Genomic DNA, 22,649 nt, shown 5'->3' with positions numbered 1-22,649 from the left:
TAGTGCATACTAATGTTTTTCCTCCATAAAGACAACTATTATTTGATTTCCACTGGGTAGCAGTGTGGTTCTCAATGGTTTGTGAGAATATGGTTAAAAGACAAAATGTAACCACTAGACAGAAGGGTAGACACAAAAGTGAGGAGATAACAAAAGGGTAAACACCTTGAACACGTGGTACTCCAGAGGCAATGGACTCACTTTATTCCAGATATCCAAACGACAATGTGAACATCCCAACATATTATTTATTATCGGAGGAAAAACCTATACTGAAGTAACTGTGAAAAATCTTGGACAAGCTGCTGAAGTGTACTAAGAGGTAGTATCATTTGTGGCTAAAATCCACCCGTTACTGATGCCAACTTTCAGGAACATCTCTCAGCATTTTTGTATCATTCTCTACAAGAAACCAAAACAAACACTAATGCACTTTACACATACGCTATTTTTGACAGTTCAAAATACGACTTTTACTCTCTTGCTTACAGAACACTTGCCACATTCACAGTAGTTTACTGAATATATATTCAAAGCTTAATCCTTACAGAGGTGTGGGGGTTTTTCTGAACTTCTGTATGCTCTACTAAGTATGCTACAGTTCGATATGTTTTATTCATCAGAGGTTGTCATTATGGCCACAAACTATGAGCCAGACACTGATGTTTTTCTACTAATTTCATGCTGCTTTAATTAAGCGTGCACACAAACGCTCTAATGGAGTACGTCCCTTTAAGGGGGAAGAGATCATTGTTTGGGGTTTTTTGTATTAAAAGATGTTGCTGCTGACAAGATCATACCTTTTACATACATAGCCAAATATATATATGTGTGTATATATAGCCATATATAAAAAATATTTGGCTGTAGTCAGCGAAAACTAGAACTACTGCCTTACCACCCTTCCCCTGCAGTTACTATCATTTCTACGTGAGCAGCAGCTCAGCCTTGCTTCTCAGCCTGGGACCGTCCGTGTGAAGCTGCCGTGTGCCACTGCGACCCACCAACCATCAGCGCTGCTTCGTTACAGACATGGAGTCTGTGCTTACGGCCATCTCCAACGCGTTTCATCAGTCCTCTTCAATCACACATACCAGCAGCACTTTGGCGTGCTGAAACGGCGCTCCTCTCATCTAAACCTAGTGTCCACAAAGGAGGTGTCTACATCTCAGCAAGGTGTCTACAAGTGCTTCTGGAATGCAGGCAGTTTAGGACGAGATTTATCTAATGACACGTTTTAAGGTTCTGCTTTAGGAAGAGAAGAATCCCAGCCCAGACACTCCACTGACTCCATCCATGACCTCTCCATGGATTACAAAGGCAACTGAGGGCAACAGGCAGCTCGACTGCACCACCCACATTCAGCTAGCTGAGCATCACCCTAGGGTCTCCCATTTGACACCCATCTATGCACAATGACCACAGCTTCAGAGGTAGCAATGCTGCCGTTTCTCAGATCTCCTTCCATCGGACGCTACGTGGCACATCAGGCAGACAGGACAAATGAGGGACGCTGGAGAGACGCACGTGCTCAAGAGCAAGCCCAAGTCTTGCACACACACAACACGTGGGACAGCACTACTGCTCAGTAGACCTCGAAATCTCAAGTTTGATGATCTTGTTTCTAAGTTTTTCCTGCTGATCATCCAAAAGATGCAGTTGGGCACAGGTCTTCCAGGAGGGCATAATTTGATAGCATGCTGCTAATATAGCAAAAAAATTGACTTCTTCCAGCTGCGCACCGCCAATTGTAATTATTGGCTCCATATCTGGCTTACTTGACTTAAGCTGATCGAGGACCTCGCTTTTTCCTGGGTTATTGTGAGCTGAACGCCTCTGCTGACTCTGCAAGCCTGTTCACGGTCACCTGCCAGCGCCAGGAAAGGCAAGCTGGCAGCAGCGCCAAACCTGGCATTGGCATCGACAGAAACAAGCTACGATGTTTTTTCAAAACTTATTTGGCACCAGACATCATTGATTTTGATTCTTAAAAATAAAGTTCAAATTTACTCAGGCTAGATTTTAGGTTTTGAGGGAACTATGAACACCAGATATCTTCTGCAATTTAAGGTCTGGGAAAGAGCTAAAAGGCAGCGTGCGTTTCACCGCTTATTACGGTGTAAGCTTGTGGTATCTTTGACCAATCGTTACCTAAAACCTGAGAGGGCAATATCTTACAGAGGAAAATAAAAGTAATGATAGCTTTGCATAGTCCTGAGGAGTATTTTCCCTCTTAAAATTCAAATGCTTTTACAACAGACTGAGTGAACTCACAAGACATCCATAACATACTGTTTTCTTTCCACAGATGTCAAAATTTCTCTCTCATCCTTGCCAGAGTAAACACACACACAGACAAGGTAATTTAAACACTCGAATTTGTTTCAGTCAGAAAGAATATTGGGCTTATCAAACCCTCAAATTAGGGATCATTCACAGCTGAACTGGAACTTTGGCAATTTTTCTATAAAATATATTTAAATAAAATGTTACTGCAAAGTGTGTATTTGAACTAATCAATTATTTCTTGAAGTTTTCTAGGATAATAAAGCTTTACAGACAGCTGTAATACTTGGGCATCACAAATAGCAACATGGAAGTTTAAACACAAGTAAGATGACCGCTTCATTTCAGCTGGCTCGTTTACCTAAGCATAATAAAACACCCTAAACCACCGCTGTGGAAAATACAGGTTAACATGCACAGACAGCTAGCAACTTAGGGACAGAGAATGGGGCAAAGTTAAAGATAACGCTTTCTCCCACATTGTAGAAAGCCTGCATCTACAGTCACATCCATTGATCCAAACAGAAATATTTACTGCAGAAGCTTTTTTCTCCCAGAAGTTGGAAGTATTCTTTTAACTGTTTCCCCTTCTACTCCCTCTCATGCTGAAACTTCTTGCTAGCTACCGCAACGCCTAGTTGTACTACTCATGGAGGCAAACAGATACAGGTTGGTCATTCTTCGGCAAGTAAATACTTGCAAAGAAAGCCCCATGTCCTCTGCCCAAAACCGGTAGTTTTCCACAGCGGCCAAGACGCTGAATAAACAGGCTGAAACCTAACCTGAGAGAACAGAGCGTCTGAAACGCGTGCACGGAAATCCAGCAGGCAGCCCCCATCAGCAGCTGCATCCGAGCTGCTGTGTCTGCTAACAACAAACCAACGGACAAAACCCGGATGAATGGAAGGACATCCCAGGGACTAACGGCAGGGAACACGGGCAAGGCTCAGCCTGCAGAAGTAACACAACAGCAACTTCATCTGAGCTAAGCGTGTCTGCAAGAGAGCAACCATTCATTCGGTATTCCCGAAGCACAGAAACGCTACTTGTAGGCAAGCTATGGGGTACGTGCAGTTACAAATTGCTTTGTTCCTTCCTAATTTTATTTTAACTGTTCCATTTTAAACTAATAATAATAAAAAGATCCTATGTTCACAGAGCAGTTTCAGCTGTTGACGTTTCACAGGACTTCAGGGTTTTAACTCTAAATTCTGATCCCCCTAATTCTGATCGCAGGCTTCCATCACTTGCAGTGATCTCGCCCGGGCAACACTGGAATACTGCCAAAAAAGAACAATGCTCCAGAGAAAACGTCTCCATAATAAGTCATTAGGACACCATGACAACAACAGACTTGAACCTAAATGAAAGGAAAATCATTGCTGCAGTCTGAAAGAGAAAATAAGTGAGCACACATAGCACCTACTGGAGTCATGCCTTCAAAAAATGCTCTGAGTCTCCAGACCTGTGTGGAAATACTGGCATTTTCACAACTCTCACAAATCAACAAACGCTTAAAACTTTAAGTAAGCTTCTCCAAGGACATGTAAGCCAGCACAGAGCTAAAAGCTGCTGCTGTCAGTGACAGAAATCTCCATTACAGTGCTCTAGTTTAACCACCAAGCCTATTGTGAGTGATGGCTACTCAACAGAAGAGTCTGTAGAATCACTATTGAAATAATATTAAAACTATGTTTAATACTCTTTTCCTAGAACCTTTTGCCCTGTTCTAGTAGGATGAAACAAAGCAGAAGACGTAACGCGCGGCTGTTCAGCCCCCAGGCAGGAACGCGCAGGAACCGTCTCTATCGCATCACGGGGCTCGGGGGGAAGGATAACCTGGCTGTCGAGAACCTGCCGGGTTCCCCTCTTCACCGTATGCCAGCGGCCCATTGATTTGTGCTGGCGTGTGCTGAAGACTTCTTACACCACCAGCTCCAACAACCGCCCTCGTGTAAAGCTCCGTCCCTCTGTCTGCAAAACGGAGACGCCATACGCTCCACAGGTATGCCCGCAGAATTAGTCTAAACTCCTTCAACCTATACAAAGGTAGTCTGTTTTGTGAGTATTAGTAAACTTGTAGCAATGTAGATAATAATGATAGATACAAACTCTGTAAGATTACATAGTCTTAGGACAACACAATATATATACACACACACACAAGACGAACGAATGAGAAACGAGTCACTGAGGCAGAACAACACTAAGGTTTACCTTGCCCAGATCGGCTCTGACGGGAGTCTACACTTGCCTGTCTTCGGTCTGGTGGCTCCTCGTTCCCTCCATCTGCATGAGAACCAAAACAGCAGAAGTAGAACATCATAGTGGACAGGTCAGGCAGATGCAACTTTTCCTTGAGTACCATCACCTATCTTGTAGGAACAGCAGAACAAAAGGTCCTTCCTGCAGACTGAAACTGGGGCAAGCTGCTGATTCCAGTTCCTCCCCAGCTCACTGCAAATGAAACCTGTGAGGTCCTTGGTATCTAAGTAGGCTTTTAATTTCTCCTACTGATCCCACAGACATTTGAATGAAATAGCAACCACACTGTGCATCTTCAGTTCCTTCACTTATATCAAAATATAAAAAAATATTAAGCATATGATGAAAGAGATCCAGGTTAAAAAAAAAACAAAAAAACAAAAAAACAAAAACCCAAAACATTTTTTGAAATTGTTTCCCTTTAAAATTATTTGTCAGCTAAAAAATGGGAAGGTTGAGAAGAACAAAACCACTCTCATTATATCCTCTTGAAACTGTTTAGGAAAGCAGCTATAGTTAACAAATAACAAATCCATCTGGATAAATGTAGAGTGGGACATTGTGTACAATATTATACAATTAATTACATGCTGCTCTTCATTGATCAACTGACCAGATTAGAAACAATAGATATGCACATCAATAGAGATGCCTGAGTACACAGTGTTTATGCGAGCTGAAAGCAAAAAGAAGTCTAGCTATGCAGATTGTAAAAAGCAAAACCGGGCATTTAAAATGCAGGATGTATTTCAGAGGTTATTACACCTTATGGCAGGGGAAGGGAAAGCTTTAGAACCTTTAAAAATAGTTTTCAAATAACTGAGCTCTTAAATGGCTTTTAAAAACTCAATAGTTGATTTTAGCATTTATACTTTTGGATTATACTAAAAGCAGCTGCACTCTGATATGCTTCTATCTAGATATACCCACATATGCCCAAGGGTATTTGTCAGGGGAGGGCTGTTATGCCATGAAGTAATTCAACTCTAACAACCCACATTCCGCGGGAGTTACACCCGTCACTCTGGCTTGAGAGGGAAGTTCTGTATCGGAGCACAACGGCAGAACTGATAAGGTGATCAGAAATTTAGGTCTACCACCACCGCCTCAAAAAAGCAGGACCACAGCCCAGGCTACGGAGGGGTTTTCTGTTCCCCCTTCCCTTGGCAAAACATTTCCAGCCCTCGGCTTTCCCAAAGCAATGTTCAGGCACCTTGAATGGGTGCCAGCAATGCGATTTTCTGGCACCTTCACCTTTTTCCCTGCTCATACAACAGCCACACAGAGAGGTCAGCACCCTAAAGCCACCAAAAGCACCCGCTAAGCCAGCACGGCCACCAGGTCTCACGGAGGCCACAGACCACGACATCCTCCCGGCTCTCTTTTCTATTCCGGTTGCAAGGAGGATGCGACACTACAAATATAACTGCAATTCTGACGTATTCAAGAAACCTTTATTAGCCTGGAGATACCCTCCTGGGGTCAGTTACACTGAGCCTTCCTACCATCCGGCTGGCGTAAAACGGCATTAATCGAACGGAGGATTAATAGATGACCACCTCTGTACTTTTACTTGTAATACACGACGCTGGCTCTGAACACCACGCGGCATACAGTCCTCCCAGCTACGAGCCCAACCGGATGACTTCCAAGTTATGGAGAGAACAAATAACCTTTGAGTTCCAAACATGAATACACATCGCGAGATAATCGTACGCATTGGAAGTTTCAAAGATGAGGGTGTTACAAAAAGAAAGTCACTTTCTTAAAAAGAGAAGTAAAATCCTGTGTTTATCAAAAGCCACATAATCAAAAGACAAACGCCATGGGGTTTTTTTGCACGGTTATTGTGAGTGACGCTAAAGAAACACCTTGCCAGGACAGCCCAGCTAATCCACAGGCGGGTTCTGGCAAACCTCTCCTCCTGGTACTGAGTGGGCAAGAGGCTGGATTGGTTTTGATGGAGCTGAACCCCGAATGGAGGAGATGCTACAGGATGCGACCTCGCAGGAGATCACATGTGCACAGGTCCGGCTACGTGGCAGAGATGGACCACACGGCCCCATCCCGCCATGAGAATATCCAGGAGGTCCCCACAGACGAGAAGATGCAGCACAGCTGGGTTAAATTACGTTAAAAGAAACCTCTGAAATAAGACTGCAAAATCTAATGCAATTTTTGTTTTTAAAACTATGGTAAAACAAAAGAATGTTTGGTGACATAAAACTGGTTTGTAAGTTTTGCTTGAATTCACAGAGTAACTTTTTCCACAGTGCTTTGCAGTAAGATTTAGACAACAGCTTAACTCTCATTTCAGTTAAATACTTTTGAACACCAATGGCAGCTAATATTTCATTACGTTGATAATACAGTTTCACTATCATAAACAGATGTTCTAAAGTAGCTTTAAAACACCCTTATTCTAATTAATCTCAAAGAGCTACACAATACCCAAAAACCCTTAATATATGCCTCACAGAGATGGAAGAATTTTGACAGTTAGAAGAAAGAGTTAATAAAGGACTTTAAGGACTAAATTGGGCTTAAAACTTAATAGCATAGTAAGGGATGCCTGACCTCTCCAGTCTGCGCTGCTGGGTGGGATGAGTTCTGGAGATGAAGGAACAGACCAAGTATGAACCCATGCTCACTCCAATTTTTTTTCCTTTCACATATCTGGGCTCTTTGAAATAAAACACGTTACTCACATACCCTCAGCATGCCTTATGCTGTAGTTCAGCCCCATTCCCACTCCTGCAGATCTCCTAAGGTCCTCCCCTCCGCACCAAGCCTGCTTTACGTTCCCACCTGCTTCAGACCTGCTTGTTTCAGCCAAATTTGATCCAGCACCATTCCCCTCCCTGCTGCATTCAGAAGATTAGTGAAAAATAAAACATCGTTCCCTGGGGACCTGTAACTGCCCTCAGCAACAAGAGCCACCATCACCTGGTGTTGGACTGGAGACTAAGAGGAAAGCATCTCTTGCTTTTATGACATGAGGTCCAACAGGGAAACCCGAGTGCCAAAGCATCAGCCTGCATTTTATCACAACTGGTTTGCAGCTCTTCCAAAACTTGGTTCTCCCATTACCAGGAGCAACAAGGTTTTTCCTCGACACCATTTCTGGTAGGGAAGAGAGGCAAGCTGCTGTTTTGAAGACAGAAGGCTTTTACCCAACAGCTTTACCGGGAATCTGAATCCTACTTGGATTTTCTACAATGGCATAAATCTAAGAGACAAGCATGTTCTTTATTTTAAAAGAAAAAACTGTTGGCTTTCAGCCCAAAATGAGTACGTCTGGGTCTCTCGGAAGTCAGCGTCCCTACTGAAGTCACAGAATCACAGAATCATTAAGGTTGGAAAAAGACCTTTAAGATCATCAAGTCCAACCGTCAACCCAATGCCACCATGCCCACTAAACCATGTTCCAAAGTGGCACGTCTACACATTTTTTGAACACTTCCAGTGATGGTGACTCCACCACCTCCCCGGGCAGTGGTGAAGCAGATATTTTCTAAGTGCAGTAAATTTATACAGTACATGATGGGAGCTTAGAGATACAACACCAACTTGCCAGCTGCAGTACTTGTTGGAATACTTCATGCCTAAGCAGGAATTAATCTATTTAAGATCACCTGGAAGGACAGGATCTCTCCTGTACAGTTGCTTGGACGTAACAAAACCAGTACTTGTGCTTTGCGAACAAGGATTAATCAAGGCAGCAGAGCTGATGGCAGGCAGACCCGGCGATGCTGCTCTCTAATGCTCTTCAGTACTCAACAGGAGGATGCAAAATGGTGACAACTCGCTGCCAAAGCCATTAGGTTTGAGAGCAGGAACTGCTGCACAGGATTCAGAACCTGGTATAGAGTTCTCGGGTAATCTGCAAGTTACACAATATATTAAGGAGGAGAGAAATATCACAGTAAAGTAACTTCCTGAATCAATTTAGGAGAGTGGAAAAGGAAAAAATAAATCTGATGACTCAGCATATATTACGTCTTTAGTTGGCGTGCAGTTGCGCTCGCCCGTTGCTGCTGTGTTTGGTGCAGTTGCAGCAAGGGCTTAGCTTGGGTGAAATACAGCGTAATCTAACGGGCATTCTCTAAACCCCTGAGCGGCTTTCAGTGAGGAATATTCTGAGAAGCAGCACAGCCGGCGTGAAGCTGTCCCTTTCACAAACGCACAGAAGTGCGCGTGCGTGCACACCTAACGTGCATAAATAAAACTACAGGTTCACTGTATGAACATAAGGCAGACAGAGAAGCTATAGGCTGTTTTGGGAAGCCCTTTACCCTCCAGACCTGCCGTGCCCTGTATGTTCAAGTACAGGCAGCAGAAAACAGGCAGATCCAGGCAGGAATGATCCTCCAGGGCAGAGCGGGCACCTTCTCCCTCGCAGGTAGGTGAATGATTCATGATGAATACTTGCCACAAAAATATTAAAAAAAAACAAAACCAAAACCAAACAAATCAACACCAGGTAGTGGAGAAGGCTGGTACCTGCAGAATTTAAGGTGTATGGTGAAAAGGCAGAGAACTGCAGGAAGATAAGGAACAACCCGCAGTTAAGAGTTGAACAATTGAATTTTTTCCTCTCTTTGCTACAAATCAAAATTTTGAGCGCACTCCATTCCCTGCAGTGGAGGAGCAAGGTTACTAGGGAACAATACCATACATAATTAAAGAGTTAATATACATGCAAAAAAGGGGCAAATTACTGTTGCTAAGGGAACATTATTTCTCACATTTTTCGAACTTCCAAGCGCTTGAGTTTATGGTCTTGACAGCGTTCACCTCTGTGTGCATATCAGGACTCTGATATTCCAACAATACTGCTGGTTATTTTATTTACACATGACTTTAGGTAGCTGTTAGTATTTGCTTTAGCAACACCTATTATTTATAGGCATGACCTACTATTTGGACAATAGGTTGCAGACAGTATCACTCATGGAAGTGCAATTAACTCCGTTGCTGTAACGATTGTCAACGCGATGAAACACCCCAGTTATTGACAAAGCCTCAGATGCAACATCTAAAAGAGGTCACCAAAAGTAAATCGGTTGTGAAATCATCACTAGAAAACACAGATATCTCTGTTCATTTACAATAAAGATCAGAGCAGATTGAGATAAACCTGGTTAAAGAGCTCCTACGGAAGTTGCTGGGAGAAACAGAAACTAGTTACCTTTTGCAAATGCCACAGAGGGAAGGGAATGACACGGTAAAATATGGACTCAGTAACCCATATTCTCTTGTATCTAGCAATGAGGAGGAAAACTTTTGTGTTTTTTTCATTTTTAAATATCTCAGTGTTAAGAAAGGCCATTAAGATTTACGCATTATTTTAATTTCAGAAAGATGCTGTCTCATCAGCATCTAACGTCCCTCCAGCTGGGATGTCAGACGGAAACTGGGGTCAGAAATCCAAAGAGGGCGTCCGAGCAGGCGATGATGTGGCAAGCATGCAGCACATAGCAATAGCTATTAATTCTTTCTCTCAATTACAGAGAGATTAAGTAATCTCAACACAATCCTGTTCAGGAACAGCTTCAGAAAAGCAATCTCTCCTGCTATAGATGGGTCTGAGAAACGCCTGCTTCCCATTCTTCCTCGCCTGCTTGTTTCCCCCCCTCCTCTCTTCTACCAGCTCTCCGTTTAAAACCAGCGACACAACAAATCCTCCCGAACTCACGGAACAACTGTATTCTTCGGACGGATGGCTCCCGAAGGGAAAAGAGAACCCCAAGGGTTTCAGCAATCCTACGCAGTAGGATTGTAAGTAAACGCACCGCACAAGCACTGCGTCGCGATCAGTTAGACCGGTCTGCGAACACGAGCAAGATGCATCTGCAACAACACGACCTGATGTCAGCAAGTAACACGGCACCTTCACCACCACCTTCAGCATCAGCTTCAGCATCACCCCGCTGCCATCACCCCTCTGCCAAAGGCAAAGACAACAAGTTTTAAATAAAAGAAAGCACCAGCAGCCCGATGTTCCTCTTCCTCTTATTTATGTCAAGCAGGGTCTAAAACACACAACGTGACTAAACGTCTTCCCAGTTCTTTTCTCTGACAAAGCAATTTTTAAGGCAGAAGAAGAAAAGGGTGGGTCAGCCTGCTTCACGCATGCTGGGAAATCTGCTGCAAGAACTGCCTGCACTGGATGTGCCGCCGCTGTAACAGCGACCGACGGAGCGCGCTCCACTCTGCCAGCTTATAAATCGCTACTTTAAACCTGCATCGTATCAAAATCGTATTTGGAAAACACAGGAGACTCACACAAAGCCAGTCCAGCAATTAGGAACTGATTTGATTCCAGCCCAGCCCGGCATCCCTGCGGAAGGAAAGGTCTGCCTTGTGCACGGCGTAACGTAAGGCGATGTGGCTCCCAAGTGCCATCGTGCTCCCAAAACACAGACGCATGGGGGGGCAAAAAAAAAAAAAAAAAAAAATCAAATAAAATTTAAACTGCCGGATCGAAGCGTGCGGTGGCGGCAGCCGGAGCGGTCCCAGGCCGCCCCGGCATCGCCGCCGCGGGAGGGAGCGCTGGGTCGCGTCCCCGCAGCAGCTCAGCCCGGCGTAGGAGAGCAAGCTGCAACCTTGCTCTCGGCGATCCCGATGGATTCCAGCCAGGCTAAGGAACGGCATCCGCCAAACGCAACCGCCGGCTGCTCTCCCAGGGGCGATCTCTGCCTGGAGAGAGGCAAAACGTACCCAAACGGAGCGAGAGGGGAGAGTGGACTGAGTCTCGTAGTTAAAAGAATCATTTTAATCAAAAATTCTTCCCGTTGGGTTTGTTGTTTTGGGTTTTGTTGTTTTTGTTGTTTTTCGGTTTTTGTTTGGGGTTGGGGGGGGGGGGGTGTCTGCATCAGAAAACAAATAGAAAAATTATTATTATGCTAAAATTAGTAATATTATAAAAATTATGATGATGATGATAAAAACTACTAAGAACTGCATCAATTCACTAACAGAATAAAGCATCTACCACCACCAAAATAACTGCCTGGTGGGAGTGCTGGGGTGCACGGGGGTGTGTGGTTGTGGGTGTTGAGGGTGGAGGATTTTTACTGATGGAACTAGAGGATAGACCTGGGTTATTAATTGTTGTATCGTTAAAAAAGAGCTCCCCGCTGCCTTCCAACATATTGAATCCCTTATGAACAGCTCTGATAATGCACACAAATCATGAAAGACATATGAGGCATACTATTTCTGTGTAGAATTATTTTTCTGCAATTAAAGTTAATGTTATATAAACTACTTCAAATTCCTACACTTTTAGGCACACCAGATGATCAGATCTTCATTCAGTGGCTGAGAGCACATGCCAAACCCAGGTATTTTTCAGAGGTATGCTGAGCAGTAAAATATCAAAATGTCAAAAAGGAAAAAGCCCACCTCAATTACATCGCTGCCCTGATTAAAAAAAAAAACCTGTGTACAGTTTATTATGCAAAGCAATGGGAGACGGAAGTCACAGAAATGTTTTAATAAACATAATATTTCATTTGGTAATTGTTAATCCACGGGCCATCAAAATACCTTCTTCCTTTTTCACCAACAAAATGCTAGTATTTAAGAAAATGGAAATGCCGGGCTGTGTTTTGAAATACTTCAACTAAAGTGGAATACTAACACACATTTAATACAGGTAAGGGGTTTTACCTCATTAGATGTTAAATATAGTCCCGCTGGACATATGAGCGGTAGGCACATGAGGAGTCAGTACCCACATAAGGTATGCACGGACTCCAGTTGAGTCTGTCGTTTGAAAATCACCTTGAATATCATAAAATGCTCAACATTATGGACAAGTTATTTCTGCAGTCATGGCTATAAGAGGATATGATGGAGTTCAGAAACCCAGTATTATTGCCACTTACTTTGTTAATACACCTAAAGACCAGAATACAAGTACACATGCTGGCTTGGTTATTCCATTAAAGCTTATGAATAATATTACACTACAAATTTTCTCCATAACTATAAAAGTATGTGTGTACTTTATGCTTCCTGCACTTTAAAATGGCATTAATGAGTACATTATCCAAATTTATAAACAAAGACCAGCTACCCTTAGTACCCGCACTGTATTTGAGCTCATTAAGAAACAATCTCAAGAGCAGAAAGCAATCCGTAGGGACAACATCATTCCTTAGTATGTCCAAATGGCTGCAAGAAAGGGTAAAAGCAGATGTACAGGGACTCCAAATAGCCAAGGCGAACACAAAAAATCACCCAGATCCACTACCCCTATTCAATTCGTAATCTCAAGATTGGTTGTTCAAAAATTTATGTTGGAAGCATACATCTTCACATTGAAGATTTCAGTGATTTCTATTTATTTTTATCCATAACCTTTTCATTAAAAAAGTCTGGAACATCCACGATCTTTTAGATAGAATAAAACTTCAAATTCACCATAGCTCTCAGTTTCTCTAATGTAGATATCCTTAAACGGACCAAATATACACTGTATTAATCCTTCTTTAAAGAAGCATATTCATTTAAAAACGGGACCAAGAAAAAAAGTGACAGGGCACAAACTCAATATAAAATTAGATTAACAAAGCTAATTTTCAAAAGAACTAGACTAGTTCAGGCTCCTTCTGTTCCACTCACTGTCAGTGACATTTGGGTTAAATCACATCAATGCTTCTAAAAATTCAGCCAAATAAGCCATCTAAGTTCACTGTATTTTAGCTGAGTAATTTTGTTTAGCTTTACTGTTCAAATTTTCAGTACTTGTCCCTAAAACGCTTTTGATGAACAATCTTTCAATCTAGTTACTAAAAGGGATAGAAGTAGCCTCACTTGTTCACTATTTTCATCATTTCAGTAAATGTAAAGCTGGTCTTTTTGGAAACGACATAAAAGTTAATGGGGCAGTGTAAGAAGTAATCAGCTGAATGGAATGTTTACTGTCGCTGAATCGGAAAGGTACTAATTTGCAGCAATCTACATGCATCAACTTATAATTATTTTTCTGAAATTATGTTTCAGGCTCCTATGGGGCCAATACAGAATCACCCAGGATAAGCAGATAAAAGAGCCACGGTTACAACTTTCAGAGAGGAGAAAAACAAGAAGCGCTCGCTTCTTCAGAAGTCATTGTAAGGAAACACAAATGCGGATACAAGAGATGGAATTTTATCCACCCACTCAATAAAGGCTGAGGAACCACGACGGGTGGCTTGGAGAAAGCTGATCAAACCACCAGAGTCAGAAATAACTTCACTGACGTGGGATTAAATGTAAGCATTATCTATTTTACAAGAGAAGACAATAAATAGGTTTAATAATTGGACATAATATTGATTTGATGATACAAAACATGTTTTTCTCAGTATTCATGAGAAAATACTCAAAATAGTATTTTGTTCATTGTTTTGGAAGAAATTTAACATTTATCCTTATACACGAGATAGAAAACACAGTAAATGATGAGACATTTATTTCAGACAAAATACATTTCGCTATCAAAATCAGAGGACCTGCCAACGCGGAGCACCATCTAGCAAAACATTATTGCTGCATCATTTTGCATTTTACTTGTAACTTTAATTTTTGTTCTGACAAGTAGATGAAGACCTTTTGTCAACAAACCACGTGACACCCAGAAGACAAATGAGGTTAACAGGTAAGTTGGTGAAGCCGCTCTGAAGCGGTTAACACCCAGAGGCTGCATCAACCCTGCTCCGGCACAGAGAGAGATGGGAGCATCCCTCCGCCCTTCCTCCTCTCCAAAGTACAGCTTCTCACTTACCACTGGGACTACCCCTATGTTATTTCAACCACGGTGAACTGGAGACCTCCCACAGGCCTCACCAGCCGCTCGGACACGCACGCGGGCTCCCTCCCGCTCTGCCCACATGTGCCTCAGGCTTCCTGAAACTCATCACGAAGGTGCCTCAGACACAACACCCAGAGGAGCTTCTCGGCGCGGAAACAGTTCCGGTTCCCCTCATTCAGTAACCCTGCAGCTCCCATGAGGGGTAATCTAGAGCTACAAGTTAAACAGAAAGATAGGGAAACAAATGTGCTTTCATTTACATTAAAGCACAAATTGTTTCTTTTCTTGCAGTGGAACAAAACATCATTCTAGCCGTTTGAAAGATGTGGTCTCCTATATTTTGGGATAAGGAGGTCTTGCTTTCCAACTGAATTAACATAGAAGTAAATCTGGCGTTAGCACACACAAGCAGAACGAGTTATCAATTGTTACACCTTACAATCAGAATAGGCGTAATAATAAATATGTATCGGGGGAAAACAAAGAGGTAGGAAAACATAAAAATAACCAGAATATTTCAAAAGGCGATCAAAGAACAACTCTACAGACAGTATGGCCATTCATCTTTCAAAACTCATTACAAGGTGGGGAAAACCCTTTGTTCTGTATGGGAGAGCTTTCGGTGTCTGGTGGGGACGCGTACGCATGTTGGTGATGAGGGAAGGGGATGAGAGCAAAGGAGCGATGATTGACTTCCGAAGTCCCTCCTTGTCATCACCGACTCGACATGCTTTAGCTCTCCATCTGTAAATTATAAAATACTTGTATGCTCTAACAAGGCTGTCTGGGACCTAGCAGCCACAAGCATTTTCAGCGTCAAATAAAAAGCGTGACAGATATACTAATTATTCCAATTGACTGAATATGTTAAAATGTAATTAACTAAAAACAATTAACATTATATACAACATATGGTTTCTTAACAGCTACAACAAGAGTTACCTATTTTGTAGGGCAAATTTTGTCTTTGCGTTTCTGTGGGTTCCTCTAATTAGAAGTTCCAACAGCATTTTTAGAACGGCTTAGTGGTCATCTCTCCTAAAATTAGTTGAGAAATTGGTACAAGTGACTGGAGCTTTAAATAGGTTATTCTGATGACAGGCAGTCTGCTGCTAGCACTCAGCCATCCCTGCACGACGACAGAAAGACAGAAAGACTACAGTGAAAGGGATCTATTACGGATTCAAAGCCCTATCCCATAGGAAAACGGCTCCGAAAGCCCCCAAACCCATAACCAACGTGTTGAAGATATCATTTTGGCCTTGGCTGAACCCGCGGGAACCCAAATGCCATCCAAGCTCTTTTCCCGGGAATCCACCGGCACGCGGTGCCCGTTCCGAGCAGGCGTCGCTCCCCGCACGCCGCCGCGGTACAGCACCTGGAGACAGAAGGCAGGAACCGCTCGGGCAACGCCAGCCCGCGCGCGCAGGCACGCGAACGCTTCACACGCCGCCGCCGCCGGCTGCCGTTGCCTCTGAGACACTCTGCTCAGGGGCTGCCCCCCTCGGAAAGCACAAGCACAGCCTACCAAAATCCCAAGCAAAATATTTCAAGTACTTGCTAAGGTTTAAGCTAACCTTGGTTTAGAACGCAGAATGTTTTTTCTTGTAACAGCTAATACACCCTATTTTATGGTTGGAACCGCTATGGCCAATGTATCCTTCCTAGGCTTTTAATTAGCTTTATAGCTACCAAATTTTTAATTTTCCATACAAGCATAAGGAGGCACTGTTGCTAATGCTCCTCCAAGAGATTTTCTCAAGATCACAGTGTAAATCAATGACTGCGAGTCCCTGCTTTCACCTGCAGACTACAACGCTTTGCCTACCCAGATGTACTGAATTCAATTACCTTGGTCAACCATATTGATTCACCTGTGACTTACTACAGGAAATTGATTTTTGGCAGCGCGCACCAGCACTTCTGCATTAGGATTTGTCACAATTAACACGCAGTTTGAAACGGAGGTCCGCCAACTTTACGTGTGCACCTGATGATCACCGTAGTATTGTCACAATTAAACATACTTGGACATGCTGGTATGAAAACTGTTATCACTCTCCAAACAACGATGTGGTTTTTAATATTGAAGCGAGACATTTAACTACTGTCCGAGTCTGAATGTGCCAGCAAAATTACAGCAAGATAACTAAAGAAAAACAAAAGGGAAAAGAAAACAAAAAATTCCATCTGAAGGCCTTGTACTTCTTAGCATTTCGGTGTTTTCTCAAACAGATGTAACACTGAGTATTATTTTCCATCGTCAGCGCTTGTTGCATTCTGCACTCTTCATACTGCAGCTGAATTAATTCTTCTGTTTTATTTCCAGTGAATGCACTACCGATGTGTTTAGAAACACATTACAACTTTTTACCAAAGGTACTTCCACCAAATGCAACCAGAAATCCTCCTTCCAGTCTGTTACCTCCTGGAATCCAAATAACTAAATTTTAAAAGTTATACTTAAACACTAAAGTAGGAATAATGCAACTCAAACATCCTCAGGAATCATCTTTGCTATGGCTCCTGTGGCTCTACACCGCAACAGAAAAAACTTCACAGATGGATGCAGTCACAGCTTATGGCCTTTGATCATAAACACCACTCAAATCTCCTACTTAAGGCAATTGTACAGCAAAATATAAAAAGGGGATAACAGTTCCATTTAGTCAGAAGAATGAGTAATTATTTCTAAAAATTATTTTCCAGCTACTACTCAAGCAGCAGTAGTAGTATATGTGCATCCACATTTACAAAAGAAGATAGACAGGGCTTTAAAGAAATTACGAAGTATTCAAGAAATTCTGCCCGCGAGAGAAAATACAAAAGGAAAAGCAATACACAGATACGCGGTATCACTTTGTACCAGCAGCAGATTCCCTATCCGCTGAACTATTTCTCGATATTCCAACGTTAAATTTAGACGGCACTTCACAACACCGCGCAGTCTGAAGTTACGTAGCAATCCCCGCACCACCACGAAAGGCTCGTCTCAAGTATTGCACGATGCTGAATTTAGTCAGGAACAACATAAAAAAGGGTCTACAAAAGAAAATGGAGGAATAGCAAAGCATTAGCAGATCACCTCCGGTTGTCCAGGAACGAGTTTGCCCATGCCGAGGGATGCCATGGCAGTCACTGCAGCACCAGGCTAAGCAAGCTGCTGTCGGCTTGTACGCAGTATCATGAACTGCTTTCAGAGACCCGACATAAATCTCTCTAATTATTACAATTACAGAAGCTCTTTATAGTACGTTTTTGTGATTTATCAACCAGGAGGTACAATCAATCCAGTACTAGCACATTACACATAATAGCTTATAAACATTTTTTGCCAATTAAAATGATGTTGTAGATTACTCACATCCGAGACGGTAAGAATACATTCCCTTCTCCTCCATCATTTTTAAAGGAGAATGAAAAGTTCACAGAGAAGGGCAAAAAGCTGCTAGAGTGAAAGAAAACAATTTTAGAAATAAACAACTTCTTTATCAGTATTTTGGCAAATTCTGCTACGTAAACTGTCCATGTGAAAGAGCATTTTGTGAAGAAACCCACTCCTCAAAAAAATGCAAGTCACAGAGCACAGATGAATAACCAACGGAGCATCTAAAGGAAACAGAGCTTTACCCTGATCATTGAATGCTATTAATGTGTACGGCAACAAAAAAAATCCCTTCCCAACAAAAGAGAAGATAATAAACTACAAAGAAAGATTTCTACAGATAGAAAATGTAATCAGAAACAATTAAGAAGTTATTTACATGGTAAATAATCATCAGACTAAACAAAAATTGTTTTAAAATGAAAGCAAATAATAACTGCCTTATGGCAAAACCCCTGCCATTTTTCTTGTTTAAAAAAATCATTTAAAAAAAGGTAAAAACCGTCTGATGCTTTGTTTTCACATGCTCTGCCTGTATCTCACCACCACAGAAGCAAGCAGCTGATGACAGCAGATGGTACAAAATTCAAACCCAGAATCCATGTCAGAGGTTAGCTAAAACCTTACAATGTCAGGAAACTTCGCAAGGAAAAGACAGGAGAAGCAAGAAATCGCGTGGCTGGGGTGGCACTCCGGCAGGCAACAGCGACAAGGAATCACGAACAAACTTCCCTCCTGAAAGCTTTTGAGGAAAATTTACTCCACCAGAATATATGCAACATGGCAAAGAACCGTCCAATTTCCAAAACACGGGCTGACCATCATATGAGAAACAAGACTTAAGAGTCGCGAGGTGGCACGGGACAGCCCAGAACCATCAGCCGTGGGATGTTTTGCGGCATTTGCTTCTTTTCTATGCAAACGTCCTCCTCCCTCCCTGGAGACAAGCAGGCAACGCCACCCCGGTAACACCCCCAGATACATCAAACTGGGCAGGACAGCACTACGCTTCTACAGAGAAGACTGGCAGACATACAGGAGTCTTTTAGGTGAATTTATGATCTACCAACATCCAAGGACTGGTGGGTCCTCTGAGGCTCATTGAATGGCGTTTCAGCAACGTGGGGTGATGAAACCCTGGCCCAGGTGGTAGATGCCCCATCCCTGCAGACATTCAAGGTCAGGCTGGTCGGGGCTCTGAGCAACCTGATCTAGTTGAAGATGTCCCTGATCACGGCAGGGGACTGGACTGGATGACCTTTATAGGTCCCTTCCAACCCAAACAATTCTATGATTCTATAACATTCAAATTTTCCTCCATGGGCCTCAATCTTGCTAAGACTGTTGCTTTCATACAGTAAAGTTAGTTAGCTGGGATTTCACATTCCCGTTAATAACAGAAGATCATGACCTGTAAGTGGAGATGAATTTCTGTGGGTAAAACCACCGGGGTGTCTCAGTGGTGGCTGAAGAAACTCCTCCTGCTCCTTCACACCCAGGCTCACAGTTACGGCAGGACTTGGCAAGGAAAGGAGTGTTAATCCAAGGATTTCACCTGGGAGAACTTTGTTAGGCTAAGCAATTTCTGCTTTCTCCTGCAAGCGAGCTCCATACATTTACATCCACGGAGGGACTTTGAGGAAATCACTTGGAGCCCGCAAGCAGAGTGGGGACTCCTCCGTGAGCACCGAGGATCCACCATCGAACCGGGCATGTCTCGGGCACAGCGTGATGTTGAAGCCACAAGAACAACTTCAAAACAGGACTGAGCCTGACCGAGGAAACCGACTTTCAACACTAAAAGTGAGATTAAATCTCAGAGTGGCAACCACTGGACTGTGGTCCCTCTGCAGCCAGGACCCCAGCAGCCCCCTCGCGCCTTGGTGTGCTGTGCATGGACCTTTTAACCCATCTTTTTGGCTAACGTTTTATTTTTTTCGTCTATCCTAGCCAGCTTTTCTTTCAGTATGACTGTATCAGTTATAGGGTATAATTTTTCACCATAATAATTTTGGTAACTTTATGAAGATAGCCCCTTTTTGTAGGTATACGCATGCTTGCCAGCACCGCTCCATTTCCTGCTGTGACACCCAGCTGTTTTCACCTGAAAACATATCAACATAACGCAAATCAATAGTTTATGATTTAAACTAAATCAAGACCACATGCACAGATACATTTCACTTGTGTGTTGATTTATATTGTTTAAAATGTCTTGCTTGTGACCAGGCTCAGCGGTGACTTTACATTCAGTTCATCTGCCTTTGCTATCAGGACTTAATTAGCTGTTACGTTTCCCTCATGCTGCCCCACTACCTGGATGAGGTGTAAATTATCTGCTAAAAAAATTGTTTATACTTATCTTTGTTTTGCTTGGCAATTTAAACCTGAAACTGTTGAGCATTTAATTTAATGAGGCCAAGTTTTGCATAGCATTACATTATGTAAAATAATTACACTTTTAAAATTACTGCTATACAGAAGATTATGGAGAAACCTGTTAGTGCTAAAATTATTCTATTAACGTAGACAAACTCTGAAGTTTATAAATGAAAGTTTGCAGTGAAACAGCTGTTCTGCTGATTAAATAAATTATGACTAAGTTTTTGTGTTAGCTTCCTTGAGCAGGCAGCTATTAAAAAGCTAGACAGACTAATTGTACAAAACTCACGAAATGCAGAAACATGTGCAGCATATTACACAAACACGTGAAATGATAAGCAAAATTCAAACCATCCATTATTTCAAGTGGCTTTCAGAATTTAAAAAAAAAAAGATACTACTATTTGTTTGGAGATGCAGATGAAAAATTCTGAGGAATTCCTAACACCATGACCTGTCTTAAAGTAACCCACAGATTGCAGGTTAGGAGACTATTTAACGATATATGAGTTTGACTTACCAGAAAACTTAAATGAGCAAGTGAATTAGGAATGCACAAAAACTGTCCTTGATGAAATGAAAGGAGAGCTAGTTTTTCAGCTTTGTACCTCATTTCCAAATTCACAGTAGATCACAAGTGGAGAAGAAAATGAAAAAAGAAAAAAAAAAAACCCACAACCAACTGTCCCGATTTATTTCTCATGCTCCAAAGCAAGATCCACGCGTGGTGGCGGTGCTGAAGGCAGGAGGACTGTATCAGCCTCTGCCTGGGCTGCGGGCAGTGCTACCCATTAGCACGGAGAGCTGCGAGCTGTCAGCCAGCGCTGTAAGGTCAAGAGAAAAAAACGTAAATGCCTCAAGATAGGCTGATGCACACTTAAGCTTAGCTTAGTCATAAAGGTGAAACAAGATTTGATACAGCAGTAATGAACTCAAAAGGTTTCCTGCAAGGATGGAGCAGAAGTCAAAAGGAGGGAAACTTAACCTGAATACATAATGACCAAATGATATGTCAAAGTATTTCGGTTTTATGAGCAGGTACAAATTCATCTGATTATCTAAGTCTTTTCAGCCTTCACAGATCCAGCTTTAAAGGAAAGAACACATAATAACCCAAGTGCTTTATGCATTGTAATAGGCACATTAGGAAACACCATACCTTATTTTCCCAGATCTGCATAGGACTGCAAAGCCAATGCAAACGACTATTTGTTTCCGAAAGGCAATTTTCAAGCCTCTCAGAAACAGGGCTCAACAGCCTTCAGCAAGAAGCCAGCCCATGCAACCGGCACACTAAGATCAGGCAAGACACTCTCCACAAGAGTTGTGCCTTGTAGACAACTGAGTGATAATTTTTTAGATATATACATACACACACAGAGCAGTATGTGTCTATGTAGATATATATACGTAACTGAGAATTAGTCATCTTTTACAATAAGATTAATGTTACAATCCAGGAGGGCCCATTAGATGACCGAGCCTGACTTCCTGCAGCGTAGAAGCCACATAATTTCATTCATTTATGTTTGACTGAAGCGATCTGCCCCTCTGCTGCCAAAAAATCACTTCCATTCAGTTAGCATCGGTGACTGTTCATCCTGTTAAAGCACGGCCTTTCCTCATCACGTCCAATTCTCCCTTCAGTTTGTGTTACGTGTTGCATGGTATATATCCCTGTTTTAGACCAAGCGGCCTTATGGTACCTGTATTTTCACTGAAGTATCGTACGGCACAGGGAAGTCAGCTCCCCCCTTTCTGACAACCTTCACACCCACGACTCCCGATCTTCCGGGGTGCGACGCCCTGCAGCCCGCTGTGCCTTTCCGTATTCTCCCCATCTTTGCAACCCCTTTTCAGAAACGCTGACATCAACACTAACTGCAGCAGAGCACTAGTGACCTCACCGAAGTCTTGCATTAAAAAACCCACCTTCCCTCTCATCCTACTTCGCAAGGCCTTGCGCCCACACTCATGTACTTCATCAGCCCTTTCTCTCACGGCCAGCTGGAAGCGCAACCTTTTCGCCACCACTGCTGTCCAAGACGTTGTTTTCTCATTTGCAGGTACGCACCTGCATGCCTGTGTAGACAACCTCAAAGCTGATGAGCTAGTATTAATTATCCCACTGACCGTAAGATCAGTTTGCGCCCCCCTTGCACTCAGCACTGGGTTTTTGAAAACTGAATTTTATCCAAATCTAAATCCATACACAACCCCAGCAAACACACTCCATGTGATAATCAGTCAGGCTTCGCAGTGCTTCCGACTTCCAGAAATTTGTTTAAATTCAGATCGCTTGTAAGACTATTTGAAATACCTTTTTAAATAAAACTCAAAAGCCCCAAACTCCTCCACCGACAAAAATCCCACAGCCCGTGCATTTACAGAGAACTACAGCCCCACGCTCCTCCCAGGGACGTTATGCCCGGGTGCTTCACGCGACTGGCAGGAGCTGCGGCGGAGCCGGCGGTCCCTACGGTGGCCAGCACCCCGCACCGCAGCACGTCCCGGGCCGACTCTGGC

At 42.8% G+C, this 22,649-nt stretch overlaps 1 protein-coding gene across 3 annotated transcripts in view; it reads right to left on the bottom strand.

The window, feature by feature from the left end:
• TANC2 (tetratricopeptide repeat, ankyrin repeat and coiled-coil containing 2) overlaps positions 1 to 22,649 on the bottom strand; it is a gene marked incomplete at both ends in the record, with an annotated part of 209,210 nt that overhangs the window by 153,408 nt on the left and 33,153 nt on the right. For all 3 annotated transcript variants that reach the window (XM_082010630.1, XM_082010631.1, XM_082010632.1), the window contains one exon: positions 4,504 to 4,575. In XM_082010630.1, coding sequence (XP_081866756.1) covers positions 4,504 to 4,575 — 72 coding nt within the window. The remainder of the gene's footprint in view (positions 1 to 4,503; positions 4,576 to 22,649) is intronic.

This window comes from Phaethon aethereus (genome assembly GCF_964289735.1).
Source record: "Phaethon aethereus genome assembly, chromosome: 25".
Lineage (NCBI taxonomy): Eukaryota > Metazoa > Chordata > Aves > Phaethontiformes > Phaethontidae > Phaethon > Phaethon aethereus.
The sequence above is the reverse complement of the archived record's forward strand: the minus strand, read 5'-3'. Positions and strand labels throughout refer to the sequence as shown.